General features: G+C 35.9%; 2 protein-coding genes across 5 annotated transcripts; both read left to right on the forward strand.

Annotated features, from left to right (window-relative positions):
* Positions 1-1,187: 1,187 nt before the first annotated feature.
* On the forward strand, positions 1,188-7,966 carry LOC132163447 (arogenate dehydratase 2). 4 transcript variants are annotated; one of them, XR_009438301.2, is made up of 13 exons: positions 1,188-1,859; positions 1,934-2,001; positions 2,084-2,176; positions 2,983-3,183; positions 3,268-3,348; positions 3,635-3,730; positions 3,827-3,904; positions 4,051-4,140; positions 4,244-4,311; positions 4,410-4,491; positions 4,606-4,681; positions 5,501-5,612; positions 7,702-7,966. XR_009438301.2 is itself a non-coding variant. In XM_059573744.2 (12 exons), the coding sequence occupies exons 1-11, from the start codon at positions 1,586-1,588 to the stop codon at positions 4,663-4,665; spliced, it is 1,191 nt and encodes a 396-aa protein (XP_059429727.2). In that variant the 5' UTR covers positions 1,188-1,585; the 3' UTR covers positions 4,666-4,681; positions 4,913-5,482. The 4 variants fall into 4 exon arrangements, 2 of the variants coding, with proteins under 2 accessions (XP_059429727.2, XP_059429726.2); XR_009438302.2 differs by lacking the exons at positions 5,501-5,612; positions 7,702-7,966 and adding exons at positions 4,913-4,995; positions 5,092-5,480; XM_059573744.2 differs by lacking the exons at positions 5,501-5,612; positions 7,702-7,966 and adding an exon at positions 4,913-5,482.
* A 6,303-nt stretch (positions 7,967-14,269) lies between these two features.
* LOC132163591 (arogenate dehydratase/prephenate dehydratase 2, chloroplastic-like) lies at positions 14,270-17,843 on the forward strand. Its single transcript, XM_059573936.2, has 12 exons — positions 14,270-14,328; positions 15,623-15,900; positions 15,972-16,036; positions 16,136-16,228; positions 16,314-16,514; positions 16,605-16,685; positions 16,805-16,903; positions 16,997-17,077; positions 17,159-17,248; positions 17,336-17,388; positions 17,516-17,597; positions 17,693-17,843. The coding sequence occupies exons 2-12, from the start codon at positions 15,678-15,680 to the stop codon at positions 17,750-17,752; spliced, it is 1,128 nt and encodes a 375-aa protein (XP_059429919.2). The 5' UTR covers positions 14,270-14,328; positions 15,623-15,677; the 3' UTR covers positions 17,753-17,843.
* Positions 17,844-18,454: the final 611 nt, after the last annotated feature.

Consider the following 18,454-nt stretch of genomic DNA (forward strand, 5'->3'; position numbering starts at 1 on the left):
TGGACCCTCCGTCAGATTTTAAATGTCACATGACGTTTATACCCCTGACTTTTGTATAAAATTTCAACTTCCAAAACGTTTTTTTATTAAAAAAAAAAAACCAAAAATCAGGGATCTTTTGGTCTTTTTTTTGAATTTTTAATGGCTAAAATTAACAGAAAGGTCCAAATTAAGAGCAATTGAAAGTTCAGGGGACTAAATTGAGGAATTTTGAAGTTTAGGATGTATCTTCAGTGAAGTTTTCCCTTTTTTTTAAATAAAATTTGGATTTTTAGTTGAAGATTTTATTACCAAAGTTTCCTTATTATCCTTAAATGTGCATAATTATTGCTCAACGATTAAGAGCCTGTTTGAGATTACCTTTAAAGGTCTTAAAAGTGTTTTTAATACTCAAAAAGCTCGTTTGAAGAAAAAAATATTCGTTTGGTAAAAAAATTAAAAGCGCTTTTAATAGTTTAAAAAGCCTAAAAAATAGCTAAAATGCACTTTTGGCAAAAGCTTAAAAATAAAGCTTTTGCCAAAAAGCTCGTTTTAACTTAAAAGCTCTATTTCTCAAACGTAATCCCAAACAGGCTCAAAATAACCTAAAAATTTGCATTAACCAAAATAAATACAAATTTAATGTATTATTAAAGGATCTTTACAAATACAGAATATGGGTATGGGAATGCTAATAAATAAAGTTTCCTTCTTTTAAATAAAATTTGAATTTGTAATTGAATATTTTATTATTACCAAATTTTCCTTAATTATCCCTAAATGTGCTGAACTCAACGTTTAAATAACCTAAATTTTTGGAAAACAGTCAAAACAAAACGCAGTCTTATAAAAAAAAACAAAAAACAAAAAACAAAAAAAAAAGCGTTTTTATTTTTTATTTTTTTTGGGCTTTCTTTCTTCTGATGAGCAATAAAGGGGTGAGCATCCCGCCCAAATCGATCCGCCCCGCACATGCCGGGTTTAATGTTATTTTTTCCGGATACGGGTTGTTTTTCCAAACCCGGAATGGGCGGGTTGCGGGTTATAACAAAATTTTGGTACTCTGGTACCCGCCCCGTCCAGCAAATAACCTGTGACCTAAGAAAAACGAGTAGAGATATTCGGCAGACCTGGGGACTACCCGGGTCTGCCGCATAGCAGGACTAAAAAAAATAAAAAAACCCTAATTTCCTAAATCCTAACGGCTCAGTCTTGTGAGTTGTGACCTCGTCTAAAGCCTAAATCACAGCCGCCTCTCCAGCGCCGCTCCAGCCTCCGGTCCCAGGTATCTCTCTCTTTTTCTTTCACAACACTGGCAATCTCACGACGACACGACACTCACACGATTTGGAATCCTATGAGATCCAAATCCGATTTTTAGCTCCACAAAAATCATGTCAATCAAACACCCAAAGAATCCGACCCGGTCCGCTTCTAGAATCCCTAGGACCAATTAACAGTTGACAACTGGCTAAAAGGAAAATGCAACCACGTAATCAACAAACATCGGAAATATCGGTTTGTTTACCATTCAAGAATCAAAACTCCACCGCCCCTGTTCTGAGTCTCCCTCTGTGATGCACCGGAGTTTCAACTTTCAACTCTCATGGCGGCTTCAATCGTACGGTCCCCGACAAACCCTCTATCGCGCCACGTCACATCCAAATCGCGGGCCTCCGAACAAAGACCGAAAGCCAGCGTCATAGTTCACGTTCCTTACAAGAAACTCCGTCGTCATTTCCCCGTTCTGGCCTCTCTTCATGGAGACGACGAAGACAACAACAACAACAATGAAGGGAACGCTCAGGCCCTCCAATTGCACAGGCTCCTAGATGACTCCCAATACGATGTCGTCTCCAAGGATCCCAATATGCTTCCACGTAACTATCCTTCTTTACCTTAAATTTCTATTGGGTTCGAAAATATTAGGGTTAGCAAGTTTGTTTGATTGCAGGACCTTTATCTTCAAGCCAGTTTTCTGATTCAATATCCCATGGGTCCTGCCTTCGCGTTGCGTATCAGGTGGCTATGATATATGTTTGTTTTAGATGAGTTTGAATGCGTTGGATTGTGTAGATTTGATTGAATGTTGCATTGGATTTAGGGGGTTCGTGGCGCGTACAGTGAGTCTGCTGCGGAGAAGGCGTACCCGAATTGCGAAGCAGTGCCTTGCGAGCAATTCGACACCGCTTTTGAAGTGAATTCTTGAACCCCCTTTGCCATTGTTTACACAAATCTTCATTCATTAATGCCTTTCCTTTATATGGATATGGGTTTTCTTTATATATGCAAATGGATGTGGGATTTGATATGAATTCTGTGTGAAATGCTTGATTTTGATGTGCAATTATAAATAATTTGCAAATTTGTAAACACTGAAATACCGGATGTGCGTGGCTTTTATTGTGACTATCTGGGATCAGGAACATGAAGCTTATTGTACCCATTATTATTTTAGTGTTCTAAGTTATTTTGAGGATCCATAGTACGAGTTTATGCAATTTTAAATTTCATATATTTCTTCTCGCGCACTCTTATGAAGACTTCAGTTATTGTCTTTAGCTTGAACTTGGCCATAACGTTGGAATTTGCTTGTTGTCCTATATACTTCAGTAGTCACTACTATCGTTTTCATGGACTTGGGTCTGAATTTTTTTTCTTTAAAAAGTATATTCGAAGTTTCATCAGCATCTTCTGTTTTCTCTCTTGTCAAGAATCTAGTATGTCATTAGAACTTCCAAGTTCCAACTATAAATGGCCTAAAGAAAAAAACCGAGAATAGGACCATTTTATCTGGTCAATCAACTTGATACGAAAGTTGACGGAAGATATCAAAGAAAGATTCCGAGGAGAGCCCACCATCATTGTTGTGGTCATGTTATAAGAGAAAGAGACAATAATTAAAAGTTGTATCAGGAAAACGCCACCTTCCAATTAATAAACATACCATTGTCCTAATTAGGGCTTCACTAAAATATTCTTTTCCCTTCTTTCCCACCGCAGGCCGTTGAAAGGTGGCTTGTGGACAGAGCAGTTTTACCGATTGAGAATTCTTTAGGTGGGAGCATCCACAGAAATTATGACCTTTTACTCCGCCACAGTTTGCATATAGTAGGTGAAGTTAAATTTGCAGTTCGGCATTGTTTGATGGCCAATCATGGTGTTAAACTTGAAGAGCTGAAAAGGGTTCTTAGCCATCCCCAGGTAAATGGTGAATAGATTTTTTTGCTTTTTTTCTCTTTCTCTCTCTCTATGCTGAGATTTAATCAAATTTGGGACATATTTCAGGCTCTTGCTCAGTGTGAACACACATTAATGAGGTTGGGATTGGTTAGAGAAGCAGTTGATGACACTGCTGGAGCTGCAAAGGTATGCCTAGATTTAATAGTGGCATTCTTCCAAGTATTTTTTCTTAGTGGTGCTGATGATGCTTTATGGTAAATTTGAGATACTCTGGTTATTTTGGGAGGAAGCTACTCTTCTTGCCTCACTCGGGTCAGATGACCTCATGGGAAAATTGAGTTATATTTTCTTCTCTTTCATTTTGATACTTGAATATTTTGAACATTTGGATTAATTTTTAAATTCAACCAGTTGAAAATATTCATGGCATTTTTACTATTGTTGCTGACTTGAACTTTTTGTACCTTTGTAGCATGTTGCATTCCATAAACTAAAAGACACAGGAGCAGTGGCTAGCTCTACTGCTGCAATGATCTATGGGTTGAATATACTTGCTCAAGATATTCAGGTTGTATCCAAGCCTTATGGTGTGTTAACCTTTTGGCATATTCCAGATATTCATTACTATATCGGATTTCTCAGTTTTTTTTCCCCCTTTTGATAGGATGATTGTGATAATGTTACTCGATTCCTAATGCTCGCCAGGGAACCCATTATTCCAGGCATAGATAGGCCATTCAAGGTCAGCCCTTTGAAGATTTGAGATTGCTGGCAGTTGAATTACCATTTCATTTTTGTTCTCTTTTAGAACTGCTCTTAATTGGATGTCATGCCAACTAATTTATTTCGGACTGAATTCTATTGCTGAGGGTGGTATTGATTTCTCAGACAAGTATAGTTTTCTCACTGGAGGAGGGTCCTGGAGTACTTTGCAAGGCACTTGCTGTGTTTGCTCTGCGGAAAATCAACCTTATAAAGGTATGTTCTCTGGTCCTGTAATTGTATGGTGCCTTTTTAATAGTAGCATTTGCTGTTATATTTTCAAGCAGTGCTGATTGCCTTCTTTGTTTCTCTCTACCAGATTGAAAGCCGTCCCTTGCGGAAGCAGCTCTTGGGAGTGTCAGATGATAATAACAATGGGTTTCCAAAGTAAATCCTTTTTTTGTTCTCTTACAAAGATCTTGGTTTCTAATTAGAACTTTGGCAACATGCTTTTGACTGGATTATGTCTTAATTTTCTCTGACAGATACTTTGACTATCTTTTCTATGTGGACTTCGAAGCATCAATGGCTGACCCGAATGCACAGAATGCCCTAAGGAATCTAAAAGTGTGTTTTTTTTTGTTTTGTTCCCCCCTCCTAATTTTCCCTCCTAATCTCCAGCATTGTTAGAGGAAGTAAATAATAAGTGAGATTAAAAGAAATTATACACTTTTTTGGCAGGAGTTTGCTACATTCTTGCGAGTGCTAGGGAGTTATCCTGTGGATACCAGCATGATATGAATGAACTTTAAATGTGGTAAGAATCGAACTTATCGAAACAAAAGTGGTAATATTCAATATCTGAACAAAATTTCTTGCGCTTGTCTTACAAGCTTCAATTTGTACTAATAGATTCTTTGACAATAATGCTTAATTATTTATAGTGTCATATGGATCTTTCTCCAGAACCTCCAAAAATTTTGTCAGGCTTCAAATCTGGAACCTTTTTCTGTTACACTAATTTGGCAACATGTTCTGATTGTGCTAGCATAGCAAAGTGCTCAATTCTTCCTCCTACAACCATAACAACTCATGTTGATCAATTTTCAGAGATTTATTCTTAAACACACGGTGAATAATTCGTAAACAATCATTTTAGAATACATGTTGTGTCTTAAGTTATAACTACAAAATTCTAACGAACAAATGAACATGCCATTGCACCAGTTTTGATACAGCAAATGGAGAGGTTTCATGGTGCATAGAGCGTATTGGTGAAGTAGTTTCAACTATGGTTCTAAACTACTTATCAAAAAAAAAAAAACTATGGTTCTAAACTAGGAATAAAATTGGAGTAGATATATGAGAACCAAAGACTGGTGAAACAATTAGAGCAAGGAATGTGTGGAATGTAGATCAGTGAAAGGAGTTGAAATTAATCACTAGCTGAGATTGATGGTAGAAGATGGTTAGAAGGGATTTTTTTTTGTTTTTTTGTCTTTAATGAAAATGATTTTTTTTTTTTGATTGAAAGTCTACTTTCACTTCAAGGAAAAACTTCTCTGTTCATGATCAAGGTGTTTGAACTAGAGGGCATTAGAATTTTAGGAGAGCATTAATTACCTTTTATGGACAGTTATCAAATGATCTGATCCCACTGGACATTGGGAGCAAGATGCTGGTTGGTGGGTTCTGGTTGTGCTCTGCCAAACTATATATACCCCACGCCATATGGGTATGCCAAGTTGGTATGTTCTAATCTGTTGAGCTCTTATTGAAATCATCTATTAAATGGAAGTGATGGATGATTTTCCTTCATTCATATTTCATATAATTGTTGAACTAACATTACTCATATATATATATATATATATATATATATATATATATATAATAGCCGAAACCCCTCCTAAAATAGCCTAGAATTGTGACATGTGGCGTGAATCTTTTTTTTTTGAAAAGACTGAACCTTGCATTTGTTTACTGAACCGGTGATTTTTAAAAATGAACGGTGCGTGCATTTTTTTCATTTAGTTAAACTGTGCGTTTTGGCTGAACATATCAGATATATAAAAAACAATGCGTTTTTTCACCGATATTAAACCATGTAAATAACAAATTAGGTTTTTCTACCGTCTCGAAATCTCACCCTCTAAGAGTCCCTAGTGCCCACCGTCTCTTGAGTCTCTGTCTCTAAGCCATCTCTTTGTCTCGCGTTTTGATCTGCAGGGTCCTGAACGTGAGTATAAGGGAGAGAATTACAATGTATGTTTAGGTTTTACAATCTCTTATTCCCAGCTGCCTCTTTCTCTATCTCTCTATCTCTTTCTTTTTCTTTTTTCTTCTCTTACTGGACGCCACTCTATCGAAGGCTTACTCCAACATCTGCAACTCTACCACTCCAATTAGAACCCTCAAAGACCTCTCTCAAATCAAATTAAGTGTTCTTTTCTTTTGTTTCCTTCTGTTCGTGTGTGCCTTTGCTAGGAAATTTTCACTTTGGGTCAATTTCTCTTTCTCTTTCTAGGATTTTGGGGGATTGGTTTGATAATGATGTTTTTGTTCTCAGTACCCAGCAACGGAAATTCATGTTTTTTTTCATAGGTTTTTAGTGTTTGTAGTAATTCAATTTCCTGGGAAAAATGCTAATTCTGGGAAATTTAGCGCTTTGGATTCAGTTTCTCTTGAAATAGTGAAATTAAGGTACATGCTTTAAACATGATTTTGGTTCAGTGCTAGGCTATCCAAAAAGTTCAAAAAAAAAAAAAAAAAAAACAATGGTGGCACTCTTTGGATCACATATATCCCTTTTTTCTCAATTTCATAATTCCTAATATAGTAATTGCTCATTTGTTGTCTAATGGTGAAAACTTTAAAAAACATTAAAAACAGAACAAGTGTTTGTCTTAAATGTTGGCTAGGATGAAGGAGATGGAGTTTCTTTAGTCTTTTTCCTTTATTAGTGAATCTTTTCTGTTTTTTTTTTTTTTTTTGATGCAGCCAACATGTTCTGATGGGGAGGTGTCTAGGGGAGTGTCTCTTATGTTCACATACCTGTGGTATTTTGACAATGGAAATTAACCTAATCAGTTGAAAGGCCAACATAGAAACTTCTTCCCCTTAGTTGTTTCTATGTGTTAGCTATTCATTGGATTCATATTATACATGTAAATTCTAAACTAGCATTCTATTTATTGATTTTTTCTTCCTTCAACACCAGCTTCTATGTTTATTTAAGTGTGATGTACAATTATATTGACAAAGTAGTGTTTGGTGCTGTTTGATGTTCAATATCTTTTTTATATTTAAATTGCTAAAGTTCTAACTGATTGCTATTTTCATCTTACATCTTTCCTATCCTTTTTTTTTTTTTTTTTTTTTCTTTTTCTTTTTCAATATTATTATTCTACTTTTTTTAAAAAAAAAAAATTCTCAAGATGTTCCCTCAAAAAATTCTTTTAATTAAAAAAATACCTGCACATGATGCAGGTTATATGCTAGTTTTAAATAGTAGCTGAACTAACATATGGATACTGGTAGCTTCTATAAAAAAATAGTAAAAGTTAACAAGGTTAACTTGGACATGTTAGAGTAAAATGGCATTTTCACCATTCAGATTTTTGAATTTTAGAGTTGATGTTTCTGCGGTTGTTTTTTTTTTTAATGTATTTTAGAGTTGATGTTTATGCGGTTCTTCTTTTTTGCTGAGCAATTTTGTTAGAAAAGTACAAATTTTTAGCATACGGTAATGCGAATATGTTTCGATGTTAGGTTTACTTAATTTTAGTCAACTTTTTGGTAGCTTCAATTCTAATACTCTTTTCGCTCTTGCTACAGTTAATGCAGGCTTTTGGAGAGATCAACAATGGTATATAATGGATGTTTCCCTTCACTGCTTTTGTTTCTCTCTTCCCAAATTTCAGGGAAATTGATTGTCTAGGTTATCAAAAGAGCTCACATGTTTTTTCGTCAGTATAGTAGATGGATGACTGAACCTACAGAACTTGGTTGTTACCCACTTAAATTCAATTTTATAGTTGCTTCTCTCAATATTACCATGTAATTACTATACTTCGTTGAGATTCTTTCTAGATTTCCCTTTTCTAAAGAGAAAGAAAGAAAAAATAATAATAAAAAAATTCATGTGCTTGCTGGAATTGGTTGAGATATTTCAAGGTTTTATTGGTTTCCTCCATTTTTAATCATTGTATTTCTCTTGTTGGTTCATTCGACAATTAATTGGATACAATTTACAAAAAGTGCAAGCTGTTCATCATTTCAGATATTCCTCCTTTTTTTTTTTTTTAATTGAATAAGAAAAGGGCTACAGGGAAGGATCTTTCCCACTTCTGATCCGAACAGAAGAGAAAGTGGGAGATCCTGAAAACGAAAATGGGGTGGGCTCCCCAACAATAAACCCAAAATAAACTAAAACAACACAGAAATAAAAATTAAAGGGAAGGCCACCCCAACAACAAAGCCCAAATGGTAAATAACAGTGCAAATACAAGAACAAACTCTGGATCCAATCCAAAAGGACCAAACAGCAGGCAATGGTAATTACCAATGATCCCAAAATAATCATAAGCAAGCCGGGCCTATTCCAAGACCGCACAAGGCGGTGTAAATTGCAAATAAACTCCGTGAAGAGATTATTGCAGGTAAAACAACAACTACTGTTAAATAGTTGTTGCAGAGTAGGCACTGCAAAGAACCAAAAGGAAGCCGGTGTAGGACGACCACCAACATCAGTCTCCTCCTCAAAATCAAACCAAGTCATTGCAGGGAGATAAAAAACCACAAAAAACAATACTAACAGCAAAATAAAACTAAAATCACAATAAAACAAAAAGAAAATTACAACAAAACAAGGGCAGGGACGGTGATAACCAGCCGAAGAACAGATCGGGCATCGGCAAGCGGTGAACTGAACGAGGATCGGCTGGCGGAAAATGGAAGCTAGGAGGACAGGGAGGATGGTGGAAGGCCTCGATTGGTGGATGGGTCGGCATGGAAGAGTAGATCGGGTTTTGAAAAAACCCAATCTAAACCCCCAAAAACCAAATCCACAACCAGGAACTTCGGCAGAGCAGTGAACGGCGACGACGATGACGACAATGGACTGAACGGCGACAGGCTGGGCAGCGACAGATTGGGCGGCGGGTTGGGTGACAGGCTGGGCGACGGGCGTGAACGACGACGGTGGCTGGACGGGCTACAAATCTGCACAAGAAAAAAAGAACAAAACACAAGAAACCCAAACGAAAAACACAGCAAAGAGGGAAAAAAGAAAGGGAGGGGAAAGGAAAAGGCAGGAAACCTTTTCCTCCACCCCGGGAAGGCCGCACAAGGCAGAGAGAAAGACCTCACTAGGAGGCGGCTGCGGAAAAAAACCCTAAGGGTTTCCCAGAGTTTCTCTCTCTAAACAAGAGAGAGTTTGTGAAATAATTCCCAATATTTCAGATATTCCTCTTAGTAACTTACAAACTAGAGGCTGCAAATTTAACCATGAATACTCGCAACGTCTAGCATATAATAACACTAGTTATGAAAATTAGTTAATTATCGTCGAGTCTTGCACCAGATGAAAAATGACTGGGAAGAGTGTATATCCCACCCTAAAGGACAAAATGACATTAGTTCAGAATGTTGATATTTGATCAAAATTAAGGCTGTGCAGATTAACCGGTTACCGATTACCAGCTGTCTATCGGTTTGGACCGAACTGATATTAACCGTAACCGATATGCCGATATCCTTATCGGTTAGAAAATGTATACCGGAATTTTTGTCGGTCCGGTTCGGTTCGGTTAAGGAGTTATTATCGGTTAACCTGTTTAATCGATAAGAACCGGTTAGGTAATGGCCCAAAACGACGCCATTTTAGAGAGGTTATATAAACCTCTCTAACTTAGTAATTGGTGAACGCTAAGCCCCTAAAAATCATGCCTCTTTTACTCTTAGTCTCTCGTGGCCTCGCTTCTCTGAGCTCTCTCTCTTGCTTGAGTCGCCTAACTCATTAGTCATTAATCCTTGGCCATCATCTTACCTAGATACTTTTGGCAAAGAGGTAAACTTTTCTTGATGAACCCACATTTTCTTGTGGTTTCGAATGAATTCTTCTTCTGTTCATTTTTCTTCCTCAAAAGGGTTTTTTGCTCATACAATTGACTGGGTATGGGTTTACTTCTTGATAAGGTTAAATGTGAGGGAAACTATGGTTTATGGGGATTTTATTTTGTTTTTCGCGTTTTGAGTTTGATGTGGCTTTTGTCTCTCTCTCTCTCTCTCTCTCCCTCACTGGCTCGCGCATTTTTTCTTGAGTAAAGCTTTGTTTGGTTAGTAGATTCTGAGGGAAAGCGTGCATGTTTTCTAGGAATTTGCTTTTGTTCTTTCATATTTGCGTGTTATGTGGGTTTTGTTTCACTCTCTCACCGGCTCAAGTACTTTTTCTGAGGGAAGTTCTGTTTGGTTCTCAGGAAAATCCGAGGGTAAATGGAGGGGAATTGGGCTCAACAAAAAGTATTTGGGCTCTCAAAAGTCAAAAAAACTCATTTTTGGCCCAACAAAATAAATCAATATAAAGTCCATGCCTAAACCGGTTAACCGGTTTAACCGAACCATTTAACCATATACCATTTTAACTGAAATTATCGGTTAAAATTCTTATTGGTTCTGTATCGGTTAATAAACAGTTTAACAAAAAATTATCGATTAATAACTGATAAGGTCCAAAACCGGATCGTTTTGACCAATACCCAGGCCTAATCAAAATTACCAGATGACAAATTACCAGCACTACAATGTAATATTCACAATACCTCAATAAAACGAGTAATTCTAAAAGTCATTCTTGTGTTACTTTGAAAATGATGTGGCTTTTAAAATTACTATTTGATCAAAATTCAATAATGATCAAGCACAAGGTCAACGGTAATTTTAGAAGCTATATCATTTTCAAAGTGACACAAGATCGAGTAACTTTTAGAATTACTCTAATAAAACGTAGAGTGCCTAGTGGTGAGATTCCTCTTGCTAAAGTCTCTCAATCAAGATCAAATGGGAGTGTCCGTAGCAAAAAGAATATTTGCAATCAGAAGCAAAAAAAAAAAAAAAAAAAAAAAGAGTTAGACAACTAAGAAGCTACTCAAAATTTTAATCAATAAGAAGCCACATGAATCTAATGCAACTAACAATTAAATGCCAAGATAAACTATATAAGCAAATGCATGCATAATTAATCTTAAGGGAAACTTTACTTTAGACTTTTGAACTACTGCGCGTTTTGAGAAGACCCCCTCTCCAAAATTCAAAAATTCATAATTTACACCCCTAAACTTTCAATTTCAATCAATTGACCCATTTCCGTCAAATTTTAAACGTTAAAAATGATAAAATGATGTTTATACCCTTGACTTTTTTATAAAATTCTAAATTTACACTTAATTTCAAATGAAAAATAAATAAAAATAAAGTTAGATCTTTTACAAAAGATTATTAGATCTGCTACAAAAGAGTGATGAGTTTTCGTGAGAGTGCCAAAAAACTCATGCATGCACCAGTTGAATATTAAGCATATTGCACACCATCGCTGATGCGCTAATAGTGATGCAGAAGAAAGTACTGGATCAATAGTTGAGTTGTTGTTGTTTTTTTTTTTTTTTTTTTTTTTTTTTTTTGAGTTGTTAGATACTGAATTAATGGCATTGAAATTTATCTTGACAAAAAAGATCGGGACAAAAGTGGCAAGAATTAAGCATAATATTTGAAGAATATTCTGTGAATAAATATCTGCACAAGAATGGAAAGAATCAAGCATAATAGTTAAAGATTATTTCAGAATTATTTCTATGTTTGCTTAGTTGGGGCAATTAGGGGTCTTTCTCTTCCATATTTGTTATTTTCTCTCTTCTTGAATTCCATTTTCAATCTTCAATTCTTAGTTTTTGCTGCTATCATACATTGTTAGAACAATTTTAGTTCTTCTCGTTGTCAGTTGGTATTAGAGCTTCGTGTCTTCTTGGCGTGAAAGTTTTTCATCAGTTTTCATGATTGATGTTCGTGTACATGGGGACAGGTTCCGAATGAGGAAGTCCCCTACCATGAACGCAATGTATGAGACGTGACAATTGAAGACTTGCAGAGGCAGGTTGTGGAGTTAATCCAGTGTCTAGCGGGGCAAAACTTGGAGATGTATCGAGATATTGACGGTCGCGATTTAGTATCTAATTTTGAGAACCCGTATCACCATCCAGTTTTGGTTTGGGAACAACGTGTTTAGGATGACTAGCATTGAGACTTGGGCTTCAAAGTTGAATTTGTTGATTAAGAGTTTCAATATAAAGAAGACGTTGAAGATCCTTTTCCATGCTTTGTGGATTAGAATTCTCCACCAACTTATGACACATATATCGATGATGATCTTCTAAAGGTAAATTCTTTGTCATATGATCAAGAGGTTGAACAAAATTGGGATAATTATGTGTTTGATGAAAGTTGAAAGAGTGAAATATGTGATTTGTGTCGCTAGGAAGTACTTTCAAACCATTTAATTTTGTAAACGTATAAATTATGTATCTAACAAGGCATTGATTAATATTTATTAAAATTTCAGAGAAAAAGGCATTCGTTAAATATTTTGTTCCTTGTGTTATATTTCTCATGGTGAAATTTTGTACTTGAAATGGCTCTTTACATTTCCATTTAGGGCAGTTTTTTGTTGACTGTGATGCGTACAGTAGTGGACCTTTTAGATATATATATGTTGTGTGGGCATAGGTTTTCATTATTATGGATGTCTCATTTGCAAAGCAAGCAATGTTAAGAATTGGAATGGAAGTTTAAATATGTGTAAGATTTGAACCAATACTAATTGATGTTGATAAATTTTATTGATCTATGTCACAGGTTGATATCCTGATGATCTACTATTAATCATGTTATAACTTCCCTGATGTTATTTTCCTATTCTATCAGTAATACACAATGTACCATACAATGTATTGTCAGCCTCTAATATTCAACCATACAGTTTTAATTGATTCACAAATAGAAAAAGTATTTTTCTATATTATTCTCTTCGTCTTTCCTTCTTTCTCTCTTTAACATAATCATAAGGCAAATGAGTGGTTAGAGTAGCATACCTACACTGCTGATCAATATATGCTTTCTGGGTTGTTGAATTGCAAACCTTGTAACCTTGCATGCAGTTACTATACTTCTGTGCAATGCATAAAGAGAGTGGTAAAGATCACCTAGTACTGTTTGGAAGCATTCTCATTCTCATAGGATTACTCTCTCTTCCATTCGAATTAAGAGTGGTAAAGATTCTCCTTGTAACCTTTTCACCATTTCAATAAAAAAAAAAAAAAAGCGTAACCATCTTTTTTAACTGTGACCTCTCACAGTAAAGCTCCTATATTGCTACTTCAGTGTCCTCGATCTAGAGTCTTTGACTTATCAGAGAAGTAACAACAACTGCACAAAGACCCCATCAGCTTTACATTGTTAAAAGTAGAATCAAGAACTTTTGATGACATACACATAAACAAAACAAAAAGTAGTATCGCATTTAAAGTTAATATAATGCACTTACAAACTCGCTTAATAGTTTAGCTTATGGTTTATAAAAAGTAGTATCGCATAGACTATAACATGATAAATGTCTCATAAATTATCATGTCAGTTTACAAATGTAATAAGTAAATTGTCATATGACAATCCACATTTCAGTGGCTAACATTAAAGTCTCATATGAACTATCATATTAGTTTATAATATAAATTGTACTGCTCCAATATATATATATATATATATATATATATATGTCGGTGGCTTTAATTAATGGAAAAAACAAACAAAAAGAATATACGAGTCTCTGCACAAAAGAAAAATAAATATAACAATCTTTCAACCGCAAAATAAGGTTTAACAAATCCCTTAATTTAAGATAATTCAAATCATCTAAATTCTTTGATTTATGGATTAATAGAAATCAATATTTATTATAGAAAATTTATATCCTTAAAAGTTAAGATATTAATTAAATGATAATAAATTTCTACCCCTACTTACAGACATGTATCTTTAACGTTTGAGATGACCTACTTTTTTTTTCTTCTTTCTTTTTTTGGCCTTATTGAGACACACACATGTATATGCTAATAATTTTTATAAGTTCTTAACACAAATTAAGATATTTGTGTCCTTCAATAAAAACATGACAAATCAGGGGAAACACCATAACAAAAACAAAATATAACCATTTAATTTATTCTCACCGGACCTCATAGGTTAGGTTAAAATCTTCTAGAATAAACATTTCTTATTCTTCTTCTCTAGACTCATAGTCAGCCACCAGCCAGACGAGACGGCACCGAAGACGACCAAATCACGCTGGAAACGACCAAATTACGCAGGAAACGACACCGGACGATCCGCTGATAACGCCGGCGGATCTTCACAGTAAGTTCTCTCTCTCACCGGCAGCAAGCTCTGTCTCTGGTGCTCCCTTCTCCCTCTCCCTCTCTCTCTCACACACACCAGCAACGTACAGTCTCCGATTCTCCCTCTGCCTCTCTCTCTATCTCTCACCGGCAGCAGAGAAGAAGCTCTCTCTGTCTTCAGTGCTGCCTCTCCCTCTCTCTCACACACACCGGTCTCTCACTCACACACCAGCAACAGACCCACGCAGCACCTCTGGTTTATATCTCACATTCTTAAAACCGAGAAAAAATTATTTCAGTTTCTTTTGAAAATAAAAATTCATAAGAGATCATGGCAATGGTGCTGTCATGTGGAATGTGGAATTGAATAGGTATCCTCTAGGAAAAGATGCAACCTTTTCAAAACTAGAAACTCTAGTTTTGTCCAAAACTATTGATTCTTTTTCAAGTCATCATATACACACCCGCAGCATAATAAAAATTCAAACATATCTATCTCAATCTTGTGGCAATTTCCTCTTCAAATCTCATTGTCGGAATACTGCTTTTGAAGTAGATACAACCATGATTTATTGTTTAACACGGCAATGCATCTTGTGAGTTGTTATTGTCCCGAGCTTCTGTTTTTTTTTTTTTTTTTTTTTTTTTTGTATAATATTCTTAAGCTTGCAGGGCATCTTATTACACTCTCTATTGAGAGTTGTCAAAACAACTAGAAAAACAGGGCGTCTTATTCTTATTTAAGAATGCGAGAGAAAAACAGAAAATTTTCTGATCTAAGAAATCTTTTCGGTGAGAGAGAGTGTGTGTGAGAGAAAGAGGGAGAGGAAGCACCGGCAGGAGAGAAATTTTCTGTTGGGTGATCTTGAGGTCTCTCAACCTCAAAGGCTAGTTTAAGAGGTGAGGTTTTCCCTCTTATACTTATAAACGGACTATTAACCCATTTTACAACCGATGTAGAATAATCTCAACATTTTTTCCTTTGCTGCCGGTGTGTGTGAGAGAGAGGGAGAGGGAGCACCGGCTGCTGCTGGTGAGATAGAGAGAGAGAGAGGGTGGCTGGCGTGGTCTCCAGAAAGGTCTAGTCCAGCGCGGTCTAGGCTTGTTTGGTGGCTGTTGGTGGGTCTAGGGAAGATTCTAGAAAATTTTTTGTTTTAACCCATATGAGGTCTTGGTAATAGTAAATCAGGTGTTGTGCATAAAGACCTTGATTTATGCAAGACCTTATAAAAATTATTCTCTTATTAATTATGTTCTAATTTATATATATTCTTTAATTCAAATTAAATTTTTTTTTTTGTAAATTTTAAAAGAATTAATTGGCTCGAATCCCTTGGACCAATAAGAAGTTGACAAGTGGCAAGAGACATGCAATTCAACCAGGTAACCAGAGTTTCAAGTCCCATGACGGCTTCAACCGTAAGGCCTCTAACAAACCCTCTATCGCGCCACGTCACATCCAAACCGTTTCCGTCCTGGTCCGAACACAGACTGAAAGCAAGCATAACAATTCACATTCCTTACCCGAAACGCCGTCGTTATGCCCCCATTATGGCTTCTCTTCACGGAGATGACGACGACAATAACAACAGTAACCATCATTTTCATTCTTTTGCCTTAAATTTCAATTGGGTTCGAAAATCTTAGTGTGTTTAATTGCAGGACCAGCTTTATCTTCAACTTTAAGCCGGTTTCCTGATGGGTCCGGCCTCCGGGTTGCGTACAAGGTACTTGTGATTTGATATTTGTTTACTGTAGATGAGTTTGAATGGGTTGGATTGATTGTGTGGATTTTATTGAATAATTGAATGTTGCATTGGATTTAGGGAGTTCATGGTGCGAACAGTGAGTCCGCTGTGAAGAAGGCGTACCCAAAATGCGAAGCACTGTCTTGCAAGACATTCGAGGATGCTTTTGAAGTGATTTCTTCAACTCCTTTGCCCTGCCTTTTTACATAAATCTTCATTCTTTGATTTATTTCCTTTGTATATATATATCATATAGGCCGTCCAAATGGGTGATGCGAAAATAGCAGTTTTACCGATTGAGAATTCTTCATGTGGGAGCATCCACAGTAATTATGACCTTTTACTCCGCGACGATTTGCATATAGTAGGTGAAGTTAAAGTTGCAATTCATCATTGCTTGCTGGCCAATCATGGTGTTAAACTTGAAGACCTGAAAAGGGTTCTTAGCCATCCCCAGGTAAATAAATGGTACATAGTTTTTCTGCTTTTCTTGTCTTTATTTATTTTTTTGTAGCCAAGATCTAATCAAATTTGGGTCATATTTCAGGCTCTTGCTCAGTGTGAGTACGCATTAACAAGATTTGGATTGGTCAGAGAAGAAGTTTACGACACTGCTGCAGCTGCAGAGGTACCAATTTTTTTTTTTTTTTAATGGTGTTGATGATGCTCTATGGTATATTTCTATTTTCTTCTCTTTCATAGCTTTTTTAGTATTGTTGCTTACTTGAACTTTTTGTAACTTGGTAGCATATTAAATCCCACAAACTAAAAGATACAGGAGCAGTGGTTAGATCTGACGTCGCCGCAAATATCTATGGGTTGAATATACTTGCAGAAGATATTCAGGTTGTATATATCCAAGCCTTTTGGCATATTCCAGATATTCGTCTCTATATATATCGGATTGCTCATAGTCTTCTTTATTTTTTATTTTGATAGGATGATTGTGATAATATTGTTACTCGATTCCTAATGCTCGCCAGAGAACCCATTATTCCACGCACAAATAAGCCATTCAAGGTCAATCATTTGGAGATTATTGGCAGTTGAATTACTATTTCATTTTTTATTAATTACTGAGAGTGGTATTTGATTTCTCAGACAAGTATAGTTTTCTCACTAGAGGAGGGTCCAGGAGTTCTTTCCAAGGCACTTGATGTTTTCGCTCAGCGGAAAATCAACCTTACTAAGGTATCTTCTCTTGTCTTTATACTTGCATTGCAAGTATATATACATATATGTTCAAGCAATTCTGATTGCCTTGTTTCACACTACCAGATTGAAAGTCGTCCTGTACAGAAGAAGCTTTTGAGAGCTCTTAGAATTGAAAAGTAATTCATTTTTCTTATATATTTATAGATTACCATCAACTTCAGCAACAAGCTTTTGAAGCATTAATTTACATACGTGATTCTTAGCTGCTAATTAAACATTTTATGTCTTAAACTTCTGCAACAGATACTTTAACTATCTTTTCTTTGTGGACTTGGAAGCGTCAATGGCCGACCAGAAGGCAAAGCTTGCCCTAAAGGATCTAGAAGTGCGTTTTTTTTTTTTTTTTTTTTTTTTCATCCTAATCTCTGGCATTGTTAGAGAAAAAGATAGATTAATTGAAACCATTCACTTTCTTTGCAGGAGTTTGGTTCATTCTTGCGAGTGCTAGGGAGTTATCCTGTGGATACGAATGAACTTTAAATGTGGTAATTAAGAATCCAATTTATCAAAATATAAGCGGTGATATTCAATATCTGAAAAATGTTTCATGCACGTGTTGATGCAAGATAAGACGAAGCCAGCTAAATGCCTACATAGCACTGGAGCTTGCTAGGTTCTTCTAAGGTTTTTATTTTTTTATTTGGGTTAAATACTAAAATCTCTTCTAAGGTTTGAACTTTTTAATTTTTACTCTCTAAGTTTTCATTTTTATGACAGGAGGTACATGTGGTTTTCATAAAGACGGAAATGGTACTTCTATTAAAATTATGTCCAAAACTTCACGGAATGCCACGTTAACACTAATCACTAGCCGCCACGTGTTATATAATTATTTTTTTAAAATTAAAAAATTATATTTTTTCAAAAAAATAAAAATAAAAATAAAAATTTTGGGCCTTGGCCATGGGGTGTGGCTAGGCCACCCCATCTGGCCGGAAATACCTCAATAACCTCTCCAGCTAGCGAAGGTATCCCCGGCAATGGACAGAGGATAGACCCAGACTTCAAGTTGAATTTTCCCACTTTGCACCAGAGTCCGCGGGTGAATCTCCAGACCAGACCGGCACTGCTTCGAGGGATCAGGTGTTGGTAAATACGTTTCCGGCGAAAATAATGGATTTTCAACCTATAGACATTACAATACTTTTTTTTTTTTTTTTTGAATAATAATAGTGATATGCT

This window comes from Corylus avellana, chromosome 8 (assembly GCF_965113065.1).
Source record: "Corylus avellana chromosome 8, dhCorAvel1.hap1.2, whole genome shotgun sequence".
Classification (NCBI taxonomy): domain Eukaryota; kingdom Viridiplantae; phylum Streptophyta; class Magnoliopsida; order Fagales; family Betulaceae; genus Corylus; species Corylus avellana.